Here is a 19,093-nt window from a genome sequence, read left to right as displayed (position 1 = left end):
TAACAATGATAGCCCTCATTATTCCAATTCTTAATTTATTGTCCTAGTCTTGTGCAGGCAGATTGCGCTGGCTTAAGACCTCTGAGATTAGCCAGCAGAAAGATACTTCTACCACTAGATAGAAGCTTACACCTAATGTCCCCTATAACCAGCACATTTTCCAGTCAGAATTGTAATGTGACTTTTAACACCAGAAAGTCACCCTGGTTAGTTCTTGTACTCTTAAAAAGTTCCTCACAGGTGCTACCCACACATCAAAATATGTCCTCAATCTTCCTGCCGGAACAATATGATTGTAGTCCACTTTCAAAAAATCTTTTCAACTCCCCTTGCTATCCTACTTTCAAATAATGCATAAAAGAATCTACAAGACTAAGAATAAAGAAGCTCTTTTTCTCCTCAGTTCCCAAAGCAAACACAAGTGTGAAAGTGTTCTGAGTCCAGGCCTTTAGTGGGCCACTCCACATCATGAGCATCTCTTCAAATCAGTAGGAAACCTTAACACCCTCAAAGAGCAGAGGATGTTAAGGGGTGGAAGAGACAAAAGCAGCCAATCTTTTGTGAGAAATAGATTGGAACCTCCTTAGAAGATGAAACAAAATTGTCTGTAATTGTATTAAAAGTATTATCATTCTACCTTTGCTGACTCCTTTTCTTCAATCCTTACTGTCACAATTAAATTGTTAACAGTATTCCATGTTTAAATAATGTGCTAGCTAGCACTTGCTCTGGATTTATATATTTTTGTGCTGGCATAGCTCATGGATTGTTTTACCCTGCTGGATTTTTTTTTTAAGTAATTGAGAACACATAGAGCCATGACCAGGAATCCTAATTGGTTTATTGTATTTCTGAGTGGGAACCAAGATGACTAAAACACCTCCCTAGAGCAGTCTCTGTGTTCAAGGCTTGAAGCATTAATATCACCCTGTACTGTATCTGAAGAAGTGAGTATATATCCACAAAAGCTCATGCTAAAATAAAAATGAGTTCATCTTAAAGAGGCTGCCACATATTTTTTTGCCCTTTGCCCACTCTTACTCCTTTTTCTCTTCAACAGAGAACAATTTGGAAAATAAATTGAACTACATTCCCATTTTGTTCACTAAAAGATGGTCCAATAAGCTGATTCTATTAGCCTGAGGTGACCTGGAGTAATATAGGCAGCATCTGCACTTCAGGAATGATGTAGTTTGTTACCACTTGCCATGGCTCTTTGCTATGGAATCATGGGATTTGTAGTTATGGCACCAGAGCTCTCTGTCAGAGAAGGCTAAATATCTCATGAAACTACAATTCCCTGAATTCCATAGCATTGAGACATGGAAATAATGTAGTGGTGTCACACTACATTATTTCTACAGTGTAGATACAGCCAGAGTTATGACTTTATCTTGGTTAACAATGAAGGTATAATGTCCAAAGGTATAGAAGAAAATATCAATACACCAACATCACATTTAGCCCAAGATATAATGCTGCATGAGACAAGAAGCTAATGGCACTTCCTCACCACCCACTCACCTTGTCACGGTACATCTTTTCCCAGTCCAGCCAAGCAATTTTTCCATATGCAGCAGAAACATCCACAAGCACTTCTCCCCATCCCTGTCAGTAAAAATATAGGAATAACAAATAACTAAATTATTTCAAGCCTTTCTGTAACACTGCAGATGTGCTGCCCAAAGTGATAGCCTCCCTCTGCCTAATGGTGTATTGTGATCAGCACAGGCAGCATTGTGTAAATGGTACAGGTGATCAACACAGGCAGCATGCTATTGTCCATAGTATCCTTTACAACTATGCTGCCACCACCAATCACACAATAGCCTCCTGGTTGCTCTGTCAATGTAGTGTAATTGCCAATGATTCCCCTATATGATGTCATCCTATCTAGTGTACACATGATACAACCAGGCAATGAAAAAGGTGCCATCCTGTTGGCATGAAGGTAATAAATAACTATCTGCAAACCTAGAAAGGTGCTGCTAGTAGCTGTAGAACAGTTCTCCCCTACTTGGTGCCGTCCATACATGTCGGATACCATTCCCCTCATCTCCAGATGGTGAGAGATGTAGTCCAACATATATAGGAGTCCAACATATATGGAATTATGGAAGTTTTATATGGGCAGTGCCAGATCAGAGATGGCTGCTAAAGAAAATAGTGAGTAAGATGGACTCTCGAAAAGAGAACATTTTAATTTTTTCACCAGAGCAGGGACCCACATGAGTGTTTCTTTCTGCACTCAATTATAAGAATGTGCTGTTGTTGTTGTTGTTGTTACTGTTACTGTTATGTACTACTGATAATATTTATTAACATATTTCCCTTTGGATTTACCATAAGAAAATGGAAGCAACTGAACAAAATGATGAAATACCACTCATCCCTCCTGGGAGAAGTGATACAGTGGACCCTTGTTATACACTGGATTTTGGTTCCAAGATCCCCATGCATAACAAAATCCATGTATGCTCAAGTCCCATTAAATATAATGACATAGCAAAATGGTGTCCCTTATAAAAAAAATGGAAAATCAAGGTTTGATACTTGAAATTTATACTTTAAAAAAAAACATTTTCAAACTGTGGATGCTTGAATCCGTGTATAAAAAAATCCATGTATAAGAAGGGCTGACTGTATTTACCACCAACCCTCAGTTCAGTAGGCAAGGTTTGGAAAAATCAGCCTGGTACAGTTGGGTAGTCATTTTGCTGGTCTTGCTAGCCCTTGCCAGTTCTGATTTCCCTCAGCCACAACAAATCTGAGTGGCTATGATAATACTTTTGGAAGAGCCTGAAATGCTTAGTAGACACAAATTCCACATTACTCATACATTTAAATTAACTTTACAACCCCCATAATTAAAATAGCTCCCAAGGTAATGCTTACTTAGCTACAGAATTAGTTTTCATTCCTGTTTATCAAAGCTGTAGGTCTATTGTTCCACAAGAAAAAAAACTTGCAGACAATAAATGAATAGCTAAGGAATCTGCATTTGCTTGATGCTTAAGCTATGGATTTTCCATTTAATATTTTGGGGGGAAAATTACCCCAAGGACTTGTTAATCTGATTGTATAGCAGTTCAATAATATGTTCTAACCAAAAAAACTTAAATTGTTTGCCACATATATTTTTTTGTTTACCTAAATGATGGGCTACTCAGCTATGTTAGGAGGAACCAATGATAACTAATTAACGCATAACTACATTTCCTTTTTCTGCATTATTCAATGTGATCAATCTCTTTCAATATATATATATATATATATATATCTGTAACAAGTTCTTTTCCTTTCCTGGTTTCCTGTTGTGTGTGTGTGTGTGTGTGTGTGTGTGTTTTCAGTGCCAGTTAGACACACTGATTGTTCTAGTATCTGAACACTATTATGTGATAGAGATTTATGTCTTTTTGTGCAGTACTAAGATTTTTAATATGTATGTGTTTTTGTGTGTCTACACATACGCACATGCCTAAAAATGTAAAGTATGAGTGGAAGAACAAAATATAAACAATGTTTAACCAACTTCAGGACAATTTGCTTACCATTAATAAAAGTAAGGACTCATATTTTAGAACCCTCTTCCTTTCCTCCCCACATTTAGTATGCTGAGTCTTTTTAAGAGTCTATCATATGCAGCTCAGCCCACGCCTTTTTAATTCACACCACTGCTATTAGAAAACTGGCTATATGAAATATGGCTCTATAGGTTGGGCTTGTCAATAAAAGGACCCAGAATACCATGTTCATTCTAGTTGCTTTTGTCCTCTAGCCACTGTACTATACATTTCTGGTTTTGGCTGCAATTTTTATATAGAGAGGGGAGTTTTGTTTGTTCGTTTGTTTGTTTATAATTGCATCTGGGATTTTGTGTTGTAAGTCAGCTGTACTGTTGTATTTTATAAACAATATTATTTTATCCAATTGATGGCCCTTGGCCAACAGTACATGCAAGAACAAGAATATAGGCTGAATCGTACTGCAGAAATGATCCAGTTTGACACCACTTTAGCTGCCATGGCTCAATGGAATTCTAAACAATGTAGTTTTGTGAGACATATAGCCTTCTCTGTTGGGGAGTTCTGGTGCCACAATAAACTACAGTTCCCAGAATTCCATAGCAATGAGCCATTTCAGTTAATGTGATGTCAAACTGGATTATTTCTACAGTGCAGATGCTGCCATAGATGCCTGAAATCATGTATGGCACTTATGCGCTTGTCGAAGAATCATGATTGTCAGTAGCACCGTACTGAGCATGCAAGTAGCTATAGGCAGTATGTGGAAATTGAATGTAGGCTATTTATCCTTGTTCTGGGAGTGAAATGGAGATGGCTGTAGGGGAGCTGATACCATGACTGAAATAGCAATCCAAAAATGCCAATGTATGTTTCCCAGTGGACCCTTAAGGTTTTTACATGTAAGTGAAAATAAAACATGGGATGAAATTTTCATTGAAAATATTATTTTTCTTGGTTGCTACAGCAGTCTACCTAGCTCTGTTTTTGTTGTTGTTGTTGTTGTTGTTGTTTGAGACAGAACATTTATATTTATGGAGACCAGGACAGCTCTAAGATACATTGTTAATGAATTCGCCAAATAATCTCTCCATACAAATGACTGCATAAATATATATTTTAGGTAATCATGTATCCATGGTTATTTAACAATATGGTTTAAATTGCGAATACATCTTAAAATGTTGCAGAATCTATTATGAAGCTCTTCGATCGTAACATCATCAAAGAAAATTTAAAAATCCATATATGGCTCTAATCAGCAGTACTTTAAATGCCTCTTGTCTGCTTAAAAACAGCTTTTTGAAGTCCGTGTCTCCTATAATTGGGTTTTTCCCCCTAGAGCTATGTATCACTTTTTTCAGTTGTTTACTTAGAATGTTTCCAGGGTGTTTTTTGGGGTTTTTTTTACAAACTGAACTGAACGTGTGTCTGTGTGTCTGTGTGTCTGTGTGAGTGTAAAAATGCATGTTTGTGTTCATGTTGGATGGCAAGAAATGCAATACTTGTAGATTCTCTTTAAATGTCCGTTTTAAATTCTCCTCTTCTGGTTTTTTCCCCTCTATCTCTTTCTTTCCTTTTTCAGCTTCTAGTGGGGATTATTCAGGCTGCTGAGCTGCCTGCTTTAGATATGGGCGGCACATCTGATCCCTATGTGAAAGTTTTTCTCCTTCCTGATAAGAAGAAGAAATATGAAACAAAAGTTCACAGGAAGACACTTAACCCTGTTTTCAATGAGCAATTTACATTCAAGGTATTCTCTTGATAACTATATTGCACTCTTTTCTTTGTTTGCTATATATACTAAAGGTTAGTCTCATGCTCTGTGACAAGATTGCATGTCTCTTTGTTAACTGGTGACCCACAACACAATGATTTATTTTTTTAGTTCAGAGATTGCCCTGTAATGAAAAATGTAGTTAAGGACAAAGGATTATTAGCAGTATAATAATTCAGTTCAGGTCACAGAGCTGTGCTGCTCTGCATCCTTTATGAATCAACCAATTGAAGGTTCTCCTAAGATCCACAGACTCTTTAAATTTCATGTAAGTCATCTTTGCTAAAGAACTGTAGCAAATCTGGGGAGATAGTGCAAGCTCTTCATGGACTGTAGCCACATCTATAAATTTTGATTAAATAAAATAAAATAAAACAATAATCACTCTCAAATATTAGTACTGTAGATACAGTTACAGTGGTCACTTCATATTGTCGGGATTGTAGTTCACAGATTTGACCACCCATGGATCACCACATCCACACACACATTGCCGCTGTGTAATAATGTGGGGTATGACCATCCCCAAAGGGGGTGTGGAACTGAACCTCCATGGATGAGAAAGGTCCATTGTATTAGGATTGCCCTATTCTAGTCCTCTAAGGGCAGTTTAGCTGTATTTTATATTAATTCTTTGCTCAATGTGCAAATCTTATGATGGACCAGTGCCGCACCCTGATGATTTTCCTGTTCAAACTTATTCCTTTCAAAATTGCATTATACATAGGAGACAGAAGGTGAGGTTTTTTTTTCTTAGAGCCTATGGATATAATGCAGGGGTGTATATCCTGAGACTCATAGTTTACATGTACCTCTCCTACCCATTCTATTTTTGCATCCACCATAAACATTTTACATGACTACCTTTAAAATTATCCTTTTTCCTTAAAACCTCTTGGGCCTTTAATAGGTGCAGAGATATGCTACAGGTATAGCTTTCCCAGAAATGGGGGTTCCACTATGTTTAGGATGAAGTCATGACAAACACAATGTGTAAGAAGTTCAACAAAGAAAAAATTGCAAAAACAATTTGAAGGGAATAAAGCAAGACAAACAGGGATATCTCAGACGTGGGAGAAATAGAGCTGATACCTTCCCCGTTATTGCTGCCTTCCTCATGTAGCACAATATCTCTCCCCCCATGCCACTACTGCCTCTCTTTATCCTCCCCTGCCTGTCCTCCCTCTCTCACATTTCCATTTGCCTGCCTGCTTACTTTTGTTTAAAGAAGCACAAGCCATTTAATATAGTCAGGGCTGCTTTTCAGTGTGTGTGAGGCCTGGCAGTGAGGTGCATTGTGCAGTAAAGAGTGGCACAGTTGCATAAAATGATCATGAAACGAGGAGGAAGCGATGAGACTTTGGTGGCACTGTGGGGCCCAAGTACCAGTGACAATGTCCTTCCAGGAACTGGCACTCGGCTGCCTGAAGCAGATGCCTCAGTTGTGGATAGCAAGCTCTGAATACACATGAACAGCTATGTAGTTCTTCATCACATCACATCTCAAACCATAAAATCTAAAACTGATGAATGGCACCCACAATTCAACTCAGACCTTTGAAGAGTTATTTTTTGGACTACCGCTCTCAGAATCCCCTTGCCACCATGAGCAATCACTGAGAGATTCTCCTTCTTTTATTCTAAAAAGTAATGTTTCCAAATACTAGTTTGTTCTTATGTACATAATTGCAAAATGGGAGCAGTTTTCCTGACCTGACACAGAATTGTTCTACAGCAGAGGTGTGTAACTATGGAAGATGAGGGGGGTATACTAGCTCTCCAGGAGATCTGGGAGGGCACCTTTGCTTCTGCAAGAAATTGCCCCAAACACGCTCTATGGGACCATGTTTTGGGGCTTTCTGGGGGTCCCTGTAGGTCATTTTGGGATATTTTGAGGCAAAAAACAAAATTTTGTTTTGACTACCATGGGGAGGGGTGTCCAGGGAACTCCAAACATGTGAAAATGTCCTTAACACCCCTAGAGATCATTTTGGGGGATTTTTGAGCAAAAAAAGTATTAACTTCTGCAGGGCCCTGGGAGCCACAAAACTGGCCCTGGGCCCTGTGTGCAGTCCATGAGCTGCAATTTGCCCACCCTTACTCTAAAGAATTAATGATCAATCAAAGAAAACTGCTTTATATGCTCAAAGACACCTTTAAAGTGCTGTTATTATTAGCAATGAAACTGTATAATAATAGTAATGGCAGAATTAAACATTACCTTTCCAATTTGCAAAGTCATGTATGAAAGGAACTAGTGTGGTGTTCTAAGTACTTCATAAGCAGTGTCTAATTGTAATCCTTATAACAATCCTGTAGGGTGAAATCAGTATTGTTACACATACCCACACCCACATTGCAGACAGAAGGATGGAGCCAGCGAATGACTAACTACCTAAAGCCAGCCAATGAGTTCATGGCAGGGGAATGATCTTCATAAAGGGTTTTCTGACCTTTAGCACCAGTCTCATAGATCAATATTAATCTTTTCTGAAAAAAATAATGGGAATCTATCTGTGTCTGTAAATCTGCATCAGAAGTTTGAATCTGACATTTGTGCTGGTCTGTGCAGGACATTGACATCATTGAAAGAAATCATGGAGGAACATAAATTTTTAAAGTATAACATTTACTAGGAATATGATGGTGCAATCCTGTCCTCATTATTCAAGAAAACAAGTCTTTCAGGAAAAGAGAATCAGAACAAAACCTCTTTTCTTTTTTTGCAGAGGATTGATGTGTGATGGCATAGAGACTGTATAAGCAGTACACACTTCCCTTTTCCTTGCTTGTTTTTCCTGTAATCTTAATCTGTGGAATTTGTGGTCCTCCTGGACTAGAACTCCCATGAGCCTTCCAGATTGTCTGTGCTGTCTGAGGCTGCTGGAGTAGCATCTGGAGGGCTGCACATTATCACCCCTTGTCATAAAGCATATATCAAGTGGGGATGAGACAAAGAAACCAAGATATGTATGAGAATATGTATGAGAATATTCTGTTTCAGAATCTAAGAGGCACAATAATGGCTCCTGAATGTGATGCCCAGTATCCAGCATGTAATCTAACAACAGTACAGCCAAACATACTTTGAAGGGTTTTAGTCTGAAATGTTCACTGTGCTTCAATTGCTACAGGCCTTTCTCTGTGTATACTTAGTCTTATAATGACAGCTCCAGTTTGAAAGCAGGAACAATAAGAGATTCAGGCTAAGTAATCATTCAACAAGAAAGATATCCCTAGAGGCCCTGCCACTACTGCAGACATAAGCTGTTTTCTCTTGAAGCTGTTCATAAAAATAATCTTTTATTTTTACAGAGGGAGGGGAGGAAGAAAAGCTCCTTACTGAGTTTTTCCTTTATTTAAAATGCAGCAGGACAATCAGTGTTAAAGGTCAGATGTATTGTGCAAAAAGGAAAGAAAAAACACAGTTTACGTCTCCAGTGTCTAAGAAGGATGTCAGTGCTGAATAATAATTCAAAGACGCACAGTCATGGCCACATAATGAACACTGCCCACCAAATAATGATATATATATTTTTACACTAACCATGATTAAATAGAGACTCTAAAGATGTGTGCCTTGATCCATTGTTGCCATTGTTGTTTATGCACATATGGTTGCTCTGTTGAAAACAAGTGGGAAGCCTTTTTTTTACATTTCAGTCAGGAATGGCACAACTATGTGATTCCCATTATGAGAAAATGTGTGTGCTTGTTGACATTTCTGCAGAGCTTCGGATCACATCCACACATTTTGAACATTCAGATGTTATTATCCAGAAGCATCCATTAATATTTGTCACTTAACTTGTCATAGCTAATGAGTTCAGGGGAGGCACACCATGAAATGTATCCAGTAGTCCTAATCTGCCAGACAGTTATTGTGACTAGCAGTTTTAATCAGTAATCAGGGGGTCCATTTTGCCACATGTATTTCTTTTGAGCAGTCGGAGGCAAACAAGAATTCCTTTTGCCCTCATCATTTTGAAAGCGTTTTTTTTTTTAATGATCCATGAGATACAAGCTTCTCAGAAGACTGAATTACTTTTAATTAGTGCTCATGCGATCATACATATTAAAAGGTGAAATATTAAAAGGAATTTCACCCCTGGGTTTATAACTTCACTTGGAACACCATGAGAATGTGAATCTTTTCGAACCATTAGCATCAGAAAGTAAAGTGCTATTTGGAATAAAGTGATTACTCAGGAGAGAACCTTCAAATACTTCTGTGATGCCCCTGGACATTGAAGATCTTTGTGTCTGCCGTCTGTGATTTCTGGGCTGCTGCCACAGGTCATCAAAGTGAAAACTCAGCCAAAGATGTCTATGCCTTTGTTGTTAATTATTTCCTTTGTGCAGAACTCACCTAATGGATTCATTGACATCCACACACACCCTATTGCCCCAGTCAAACATTGTAGTCATCTTGATAGTATTGTAGTACCTGTCAGTTGGCCTTCGATCCCAAATTTCCTTTAAATCTACCTCAGTCTGAATATTATGAAGAAATGCAGCTTCAGTGAGAAGTCTAAGGCTTTCATGGCCGGCATCCATAGTTTTTTGTGGGTTTTTTGGCCATGTTCTAGAAGAGTTTGTTGCTGACATTTCGCCAGCATCTATGACTGGCATCTTCAGAGAAATTATGCTAGCAAAATGTCAGGAAGAAACTCTTCTAGAACATGGCCACATAGCCCGAAAAACCCACAAAAAACTATAAATGCAGTTTCCTTGCTGATAGTGATAAAAGTGTTTTGAGTGAAGAGATCTCTAAAGCTAGTATTATATAGCACATAAATCTGTAAAAAGTGAAGGATTAGTATAAAACTAAAGTATTTTGTATTGACTGTGTGTGTGTGACAGATATAAGTCTTCACTTATTAGTTCTTGCATGCAAGAACAAGTAACTTGGAAGCAAAGAGGGTTTGCACATTTTTCACACTTTTCTGAATTTGGGGGCTTTTCTGAATACATTTGCACTAAAACAACCCTCTGAAGAAACTTGCCATAAATCAAAAATGACTTGGAGGCACACAACAACAACAAACCAAAAACATCACTTGGTTATTGTAATAAAAGTTTGCTTTAAAAACATTTTTGTACAGAAAACTGTTTACTACAAAATGCACTATTTTCTGTGCAAAAAAAGTGGTTGCCCGACTCGGCGGGCTGACCGCTTTGTCGCTAGACACAGTGAATGACTACAAGCCCCAGAGTGCTCTGGAGCTTGCCCCAGCTCCCTATTGGTGTGCGGGGCAAAAGGGAGGCCCTTCCGCCCCGCGACACTCTGGGAGCTGGGCTCGGTGACCGGGAGTTCCGGTCCTCCAGGGCAGATGATTGGTTCAGCTACCCTGGAGGAGGAATCTCCTGGTCAGGTGGTACTAAGGGCAGGGCTTAGGCCTATATAGGCCATGCTGCCAGCCCCAGCCCTCAGTCGGCGCTTGGCTCCGGATGGTTAGGAGCCAAGCAGGAAGGGAGGAGGAGCTGAGCCTTCTCCCACCCACCCACCGCTTGGGTTTGGGTTTTTTGTCACAACTTTGGGGCGGCAACATAGGCCAGGATCTGCACGGTGTGGTACCAGGGCTACGGAGCTCTGGTTTGGGAGTCAGTTGGGACCCGGGGGCGAATAGGGCAGGCGTATGGCCATTGCGGGGGCCATAACGCAAGAGCGCCTCCTGGTGACTAGGGGCTTAGCAAATATGTGAACGCATGGCAGAGATGCGGTCATATGGTGTTCCTTAGCCCCTAGGTCATCCCAATGCCTGGTGGGTGCCAGGTTGTGTTTAATCAGACAAACGTGGGGTTGTTTGATTTCGCAGATCCTCAACTCATGCTTTGTGCCAACCCTACCAATGGTTTGCTTAATAAAGTTGTGGCCTTTCCTCCAGCACGGTCTCCTGTGGTTATTCGGCAGCAGCATCTGAGGCAAATGTGTCCTTACACACACAAAAATTGTAGTTTCTGTTGCCAAGGGGAAAATATTTTCTTTTTTATCATGTTTGTGAGTATTTCTTTCTATCCTTTATATATAATATATGCTTTGCACCACTTATATATGCAAAATAAATGCTATTTGTTTTATTCCTTACATCCCTTTTATATATCACTTATACACAGTGCTTTTTTAGAAAATTAGCTGGCTGAGACACATTTTCCATGTTTATAATTTTGAGCAACTATGTTACAATAATTTGAATAAATACCAGGCATCTGTCTGTCAAATCCAAGTCAGAGCTGTCATGTCCAAGTCAGATTTAGCCAAGAGGAACCATAAGAAGGAATTGTTGCTCTTCAACTATATTAACACTTGAACAGCAACTTCTCAAGTGTGATAGGTTTCTATTTAAATGACAGTCATTACTTCTGAATTTGCCTTTATGCCTCTAAATTGGTGTATCAATTAACACATGCACATTTTATGCAAATCTGTACTTTTATTTTGCCTATGCTTAGAACAAGTAAGAACAAGGAAGTAACTGAAAATGCATTGTGCTATACTCATTCTGCACTGTGCAGTAATGTTTACATTTTACCTTGATGGAAATAAGATCAGGTATTTTAACCTTTAAAAAAACAACTGTGCAACAATGGAATCAATGCATTAAAAAGCTAAATAGTGCAACTGAGAGTACAATGCTCATCTGTTTCACTTTATTCTAATTTATGTAGATACAAATTTACAGAAGTATATGGAACTTATTGGAAAGGAGGGAATCAATAGGAAATGTATTAAAAGCAGCCCCATCCAAATACAAATAATTTTAGATTTTTTTTTTTGCAGCCAGCCTCAGAATGATGCATCAACTGCATCATTTACCCTGAAGATTAGAAGTGTAATTAATGACTGCCTTGCTAACCCAAAGCATCTGTCCTTAACACATCAGAACAGCTGGAAAATTAGCCAGAACCTGCCCTTCTGCTGACAAAATTCAGAGGGTGAGCTATAGCTTCTATGAGATGAAATGTAGAATCCTGATCTTAAAAATAACATGTAAAAGTCTCTTTTACATTTCTATCCTGTACTCACCTGTCTGGGAGTAAACTCAACTGAACCCAGTGGGTGTGACCCCTGAGTAGAAGGGCATAAGATTTTGTCTTAAAACAATTTTAAAAACACCTGATCTGTAATTACTCTTTGTCAGACACGCAAAGCTGGTTCTATGCTTTTCCATCAGTCTGTAGGCTCCTGTTTGGGGGAAATGACAGCATGATTTATTGAGAGAAACATACCAGAGTATTGAAAGCTCATGTATCTATAGGGCAAATAATTGGTCTTTAGTTTCACAGTGGACTGTAACTGTAAGCACACAAGGCAAAAAGTACAGAGAGAGGAGTGAGCTACCACATTGCTCTGTAAAATGCTTTATTGTAGTCTTAGAAAGTGGTCCATCACATGACTCTCCAGGAAAATATGCCTCATATTTTCTTCCTCCGTTCAATTTAACTGGAATGACAGCTGATAAAATGAAATGGATTTGCATTGCAGTGAAACCATATTTACTTCATAAACTTCACAGCTTGTCATTTTTACTTGCTGTCTTCTTTTCTCTGCATAGGTGCCGTATTCTGAACTAGGAGGAAAAACCTTAGTGATGGCAGTATATGACTTTGATCGCTTTTCCAAACATGATATAATTGGCGAGTATAAAGTGGCCATGAACACTGTGGATTTTGGTCATGTGACTGAGGAATGGCGGGATTTGCAAAGTGCTGAAAAAGAAGAGGTAAGGAAAGTGTATCTGTTGGCATCATTCATGAAACTATAAAACAATCTACATTTTGGGCCAAAAATACCTTATGTCCTATTTTGTTCTCAGGAAGTAATGCATCTTATAAACAATTCTATGGCGCTTTACACACGCACCGAAAGTACGTGTTAGGGTTAGAAAGGGGTGTATTAGGGTTAGAAAGGGGCGCCTATTCTAGACGCCCCTCAACCCTAGTACGGACTGAGTCCGTACAAAATGGCGGCGTCCTTCCAAATGGGCACTGCCATTTTGACGTCGCGGATGCGTAGCGTCCAGACGTCACGTGGCAGAAGTGACGCCGCGAGTGCGTGACTAGCGCCTCGTGGCGCAACTTCCGTGGCTCAGAAAGAAGTGCCATTTTCGGGCTTCTTTTTTGCTGCATCCAGGAACCGCGCAGTTTGGCTGCTGTGGTTCCAAGACGCAGCAACCGGCGGCGCCAGCAGACCGCTGCTTTCAGGCAGTCTGTAATGCACCACAGTCTCCTTGTTTTATACATATGGTCTCCTGCAAATTGTTCATATCCTTTTGTAGTACTAAAATTGTACTTACACAACAAACAAATAATAGAGAGTTTCAAGAGTCAATTTTAAGGAAATAACTTTTGTGTTGTGTCCATGTGTTTGAGTTCTCAGACCCCTTCATCTGTCTATATGGCCAAAAGCTTGTTATTGAAACTGGGATGAAAATAAGATGGAAATAGCCAGTGGTAACAGACATTCAAATTAAGCTCTACCTTGTTCAGTTCAAATCTCACTTTCTAACAGTCGAAGAGTCAAAGTGTACAGGTGGTCTAATTGTACTCTCTTCCTCTCTGTTCTCATTGTATCAATAACAAATATCTAAAGGCACATTAATTTTTCTTATTTTCTCAGTGCTGCAACACACAAGGTAAAGAAATGCTGGCCTCTCCTGTGAGCCCCCTACACATGACAGAGGGCTGGAAATGTACAGAAAATAAACAACTAGAACAGACAGAAACTACCTAGTAAAGCCAAGTTAATCACTGTGGATTGCAGTATTCTGGTCTTAAAACATCATGGTCATAATGCTGGTGCCTTATGCTGGTGGAAGGAAAACAGGGAGGGGGCCAGCCTAGCCTGATGCAGAAGGGCATTCCACAGGGTAGGAGCAGCCACTGAGAGGGCTCTCCCTATTGTCCTCACCAAGTGACCTTATGATGGTGGCAGGATCTAGAGAAAGCATTTTCCTCAAGACTTTAGTGTTCTGGCATGTTCATATGGGGATATACAGTTCTTCAGATAAACGTGGACCTAAGCCATATAGAGCTTTAGAAGTCATGAGCAGCTGTCAAGATCTGAGGTGTGGACAGCCCAAATTCCAAGGTAGGCTACCAAGGTGAGGGCCATGAATGAGAACCTTTAGAGATCTAATGGGCCAGAGGCAGAAGATAACTCAGGAAACAGACCAGGTATAAAAACAGCAAGGCAAAATTCCAGGAGTTCAAGGGGCAGGAGGTAAATCTGGAGACAGACCAAGGTCTAAAACTGGCAAAGCATGGCAAAATGCAAACAAAATAGCTATAGGCAGCACAGAAGATTGTGTGGCTGTGTTGAGAAGCCAATGCAACCCTTAAATGGCTGCTGCTCCAGCTGCCATGCATGAGTAGAGCCAGTGTGCCTTTTGGCTAGCTGTAATTCTTCCAGGACTCTAGCAGCTTGGGCCTGGTCCTGCAAAGATGTTGGCGACAGGATTCCAGGAGCCAGAAATTCCATCCTGCAATTACTTACCCTGGCAGACCCTTACACAAGCAACTTGAACTTTGCCCAAGAAACGAACTGTTACTCATTGAAGCTGTTTGAATAAGGGAGTTATATGCTCCTTATAACTGTACCAGGTCAGCATTCTGGCCAAATCATTTTGAACCCATTGAAGTTTCTGAACAGTTTCCAAAGACAGCCCCACATAGAGAGCCTTACAGTAGTCCAAACAGAATGTAATCAAGGCATGTGTCACTATAGCCAGATCTGATGACTCAAGAAATGGGTGCAGATAGTGCGCTAGTTTTAACTGTGTAAATGCACTCCTGGTTACTGCTGAAACCTGGGCATCCAGGCTCAGAGTTGAATCCAGGAGAAAACCCAAGGTGCTTTCAGGGGGAGTAAAACCTCATCCAGTACAGAGATTTCAGGAGGAATGTAACCCCATCCAGTACAGGCAGAATTCCTATACCATGATCTTTTTTTATCTCTGCTCACTCTCTCCCCTGGAGTGATTAATTCAAGTGTTCCAGCTCACATAGGACTTTATCACACAGAGGCTGTGGGTAAAACATTCCTGAACTGTTTCAGAAGCATAAAGGTATGATTGTCCATCATGCTTCTCAAACATCATTGAGGCATCCCGCTTTTGTCCCAGTGTTATGGAGAAGCCATTTTTTGAATAACACGATATTCCGTTATTCAAAAAATAGCTTCTCAGCGAACGATATGACAATGGAAGAAAAGTGGGACACCTCAATGATGTTTGAGAAGCATGATGGACGATCACACCTTTGCACTTCTGAAACAGTTCAGGAATGTTTTACCCATGGTCAGGCTCCATGTGATAAGGTCATTAGAATAGACAATCAGCTATAGTGATGCTCTAGGAGTCTAGGTGGTTTTTCCCAAAGTTATGTGGCATAGTTATGGCAGTAATGTTGTTAATCTGCAAGAACAAGCAGGGGCTTTGGGGCACAGATGATTAGGATGATATCAGTTCATTTGATCATGGCAAACACATTGTATAAAGATACTCATATTTATTATGGCATGGAATAGGCTGCTATCTGCTTAATCAAAAGTAGTAATATTCCTTGTTTATGCAGCATTACATAGTAATGTATTCTGAGGTCCCAATTTTTGGGTAAACAGTGGAATATAAATTGACTGACTGATTGATTGATTTGAGAAATCACCAGAATGAATCTGATGAGGATTTGGCCAAATTCAATGCAGATCCATCATTTCCACTATACAGTAATACTGTATATACTCGACTATAAGTCGACCTCATGTATAAGTCAAGGGCAGGTTTGGGGGGCAAAATTATGGATTTTCATATGACCCTTGGATAAGTCAAGGGTGAAACTTTGGAACATGCAACAATGGATCTAAATGATGAAGCAAAGGAAAACAATGCCAAAGAACCTACAAAATTAGGGCGAGCATAAATGTTTTGGCTCACACTAAAGGCTGGATGGAAGAGAGAATAGAGGGAGGTCAGTGCTTCCAGGGCAAATTGCTCTCTTGCCTTTCACCAGGGGATGGTTCCCTTTTTAATAACAGTTAAAATACAGAATTTACATCGACCCGTGGATAAGCCAACCTAGGATTTTGGGGTCAATTTTTTTATTACAATTTCTAGACTTATGCATGAGTATATACAGTAATACTCCAGTTGTAGTTAATTTCACTTATTGTAGAAGCATGAAATAGATTCCTCTGTTATATTTGCAAATATTTCTTGCTCAAGAAAAAGATTTCCACATTGAACAGTAATATACAGTCTATAGATGCAGTACATGTATTGCTTTGAAACAAAAAAAAGTCTTTTTTCCCCTTCTTTGATCTTCTCTTTTCTTCTCCTTCCCTTTCCTTTTGCATCTTTTCAGTTATGTTTTAGACCTATTCAGTTAAGAAGTTTAAAACGTGGGGATTTCCTCTGTTTAGATGTACTGGAAAGTTAGACAAGATTTACTGGTACTGGAATGATATATTGTAACATTATTTTTAAGATGGAATTTGTTCAAAAATAACAGAAGCATGAGAATTTTGTGTTGGAGAGTGTGTTCATACATTTTAAAAGATGGATAGAGCATTGAATTCAGTGGAACTCAATTCTTTGGTGATCTCCCTGACTGAAATGATAATTCTGTTGTCATTATTATATTGTCTGGTCCTTTTGAAGTGAGCTAGTTGAACTTTTGTTTCACACCTGGCTGTTGTAAAATTAGAAGGGGCTCCATTTATTTGTTTATTTTGTTTTTAAATTATTTCATTATTTGTTTGTTGTTGTTGTTGTTGTTGTTATTGTTGTGTGATGTCAGTCATTTCTGACTTATGATGACCCTAAGGCTTGGGGTTTTCTTGCCAATGTCTAGAGGAGGTTTGCCATTGCCTTCCTTTGAGGCTGAGAGCATGTGCCTTGCCTAGGTTCACTCAGTGAGTTTCATGGCTGAGTGGTCTCCAGAATCATAGTCCAACACTCAAAGTGCTTTCTGCAAAGCACTTGACACTTTCTGGTCCTGAAACTAATTTCAGGCCTAATTCATTGTTAGGATTATGCAAATACAAGTAAACAAAAATAAAGAAATGAACAACAAATCAGCAGCAGTCCATTCAATAATGTAAATAATTAGCAAAAATGATCTATGATATGGTCATTCAAAAAAGAGAGCAAAGTTCTCCATCTTTCCATACATCTATTTTCAAACACTACATGGTGAGCCCTTGAAATAATACGTTTACTTCTGTACAACTTCCATATCCCAGTTCAACTTTTTAGTTAATTATCATTCTAAAAACAAATCTCTTACAAGGTCTGGTCATGAGGTTGCTGAAAGTAAATTTGTGAAGGCATCATTTAAAATTAGTTTCAGGACCAGAAAGTGTCAAGTGCTTTGCAGAAAAATGGGAATAATGGGGATTAACCATAATTTGTGGCATTGCTTTAGTTCCTTACTGATCAGGATGTAACAAGCTCAAAAAGACATTTATCTTACAAAGAACTACTTACAAAAAGCAGGAAGAAACAGAGAATAATTTAGCAGGACATAGTAAAAAAAAATCCAAAAGAATGGTAAATAAGTAATTTCTGTGAGGTCCTCTCATGTTTAAATAAAACCAGTGAAACTACTAGCCAAGTTATCAATTAGAGACAAATGTTTTATTAGCCATGAACTGAAATTTGGTCTAACAATTCAGTGTTCCTAAAGTTGAATTTAGTTTGTGAGCTGCCAGTAAAGAGTTTATCAAAGTACATTCATTTGGGGGAAAGATTGCTCCTACCAAGAAAGAAATTGTCAAGCCCTGACCCATGTTAGGATGCAGAAAAAGGTGGTCTTAAGATATTTTCTTGATTTTCCTAATGTGTAACTATGGCCTGGTAAAGATGGGCCTTTTGCAGCTAGGGTTGCTTCCTAGCACCTCATAGGTGCGCCACAGCTGCGTGGCACCATCCGGATGGTGCGCGCAGCGATGACGTGCAAGCAGTGCAGCGTCCAAACGGGACTGTGCCGCTAGCATGTCATTGCGCCATCGCTGGCACTTTGGCACGGTGCAAGTATGCCGCAAAAAAGGATTCTCTTCTGTGTGCTCCTTTCTTGCTGCGCAGCAGTGACGCACAATTTGGTTGCTGCGGTGCTGCTGAAGAGCAAGGAGAGGCGCCTCCCCTGCACCTCTTTTTGGTGCTCTGTACCACGCCTATGGTACTCAGGACAAGAGGCTACCATCAGAACTAAGTATGGAGAAACAGAATGGTTCCCCAATCAGGAAAGGGATCAAGCAAGGCTGCATACTATCACCCTGTTTATTCAACCTGTATGCAGAAAACACTGTACACAGGGCAAGCTTAGACTCAGAGGAAGGAGAAATGAAGATTGGAAGAAGGAACGTTAACAAACTAAGGCCTCAAGCAGATTGGTGTCTTGGACTGGCCTCTGGCCTCCCCAGCCGTAAGCGTGCCCTGGGTGGTATGGGACTATGGTGACCACACATTGTGGTCCCAAGGCAGACTGCTACCACAGACCACAACAGACTGCTGGCAAGGAGTGCTTTTTTGTGTTCATTTTGCGGCCAGGTTTGGACTGCCTTAGACGGCCGTGTCATCTAAACACCACAGCTCTGGATTGGCCCAAAAATGAGGCCTTTAACCCACCAGTTTCAGGCCTCAGGTATGCAGATGACACCATCCTACCAGCAGACACCAACATAGACTTGGAACAGTTACTGAAAAAGATCAAGGAGGATAATGCCAAGGCAGACTTGATGCTGAACATTTTTTTTTAAAATGACTATGGAAGATTTACAAGAATTCAGTCTAGA

General features: G+C 39.7%; 1 protein-coding gene across 3 annotated transcripts in view; it reads left to right on the top strand.

Annotated features, from left to right (window-relative positions):
- Window positions 1-19,093, top strand: part of SYT1 (synaptotagmin 1) — a 404,236-nt gene that overhangs the window by 303,757 nt on the left and 81,386 nt on the right. For all 3 annotated transcript variants that reach the window (XM_042470299.1, XM_042470298.1, XM_042470297.1), the window contains 2 exons: window positions 5,110-5,277; window positions 12,858-13,025. In XM_042470299.1, coding sequence (XP_042326233.1) covers window positions 5,110-5,277; window positions 12,858-13,025 — 336 coding nt within the window. The remainder of the gene's footprint in view (window positions 1-5,109; window positions 5,278-12,857; window positions 13,026-19,093) is intronic.

Source organism: Sceloporus undulatus, chromosome 5, assembly GCF_019175285.1.
Source record: "Sceloporus undulatus isolate JIND9_A2432 ecotype Alabama chromosome 5, SceUnd_v1.1, whole genome shotgun sequence".
Lineage (NCBI taxonomy): Eukaryota > Metazoa > Chordata > Lepidosauria > Squamata > Phrynosomatidae > Sceloporus > Sceloporus undulatus.
Note: the sequence above shows the minus strand (reverse complement) of the source record. Positions and strands in the feature narration are given on the sequence as shown.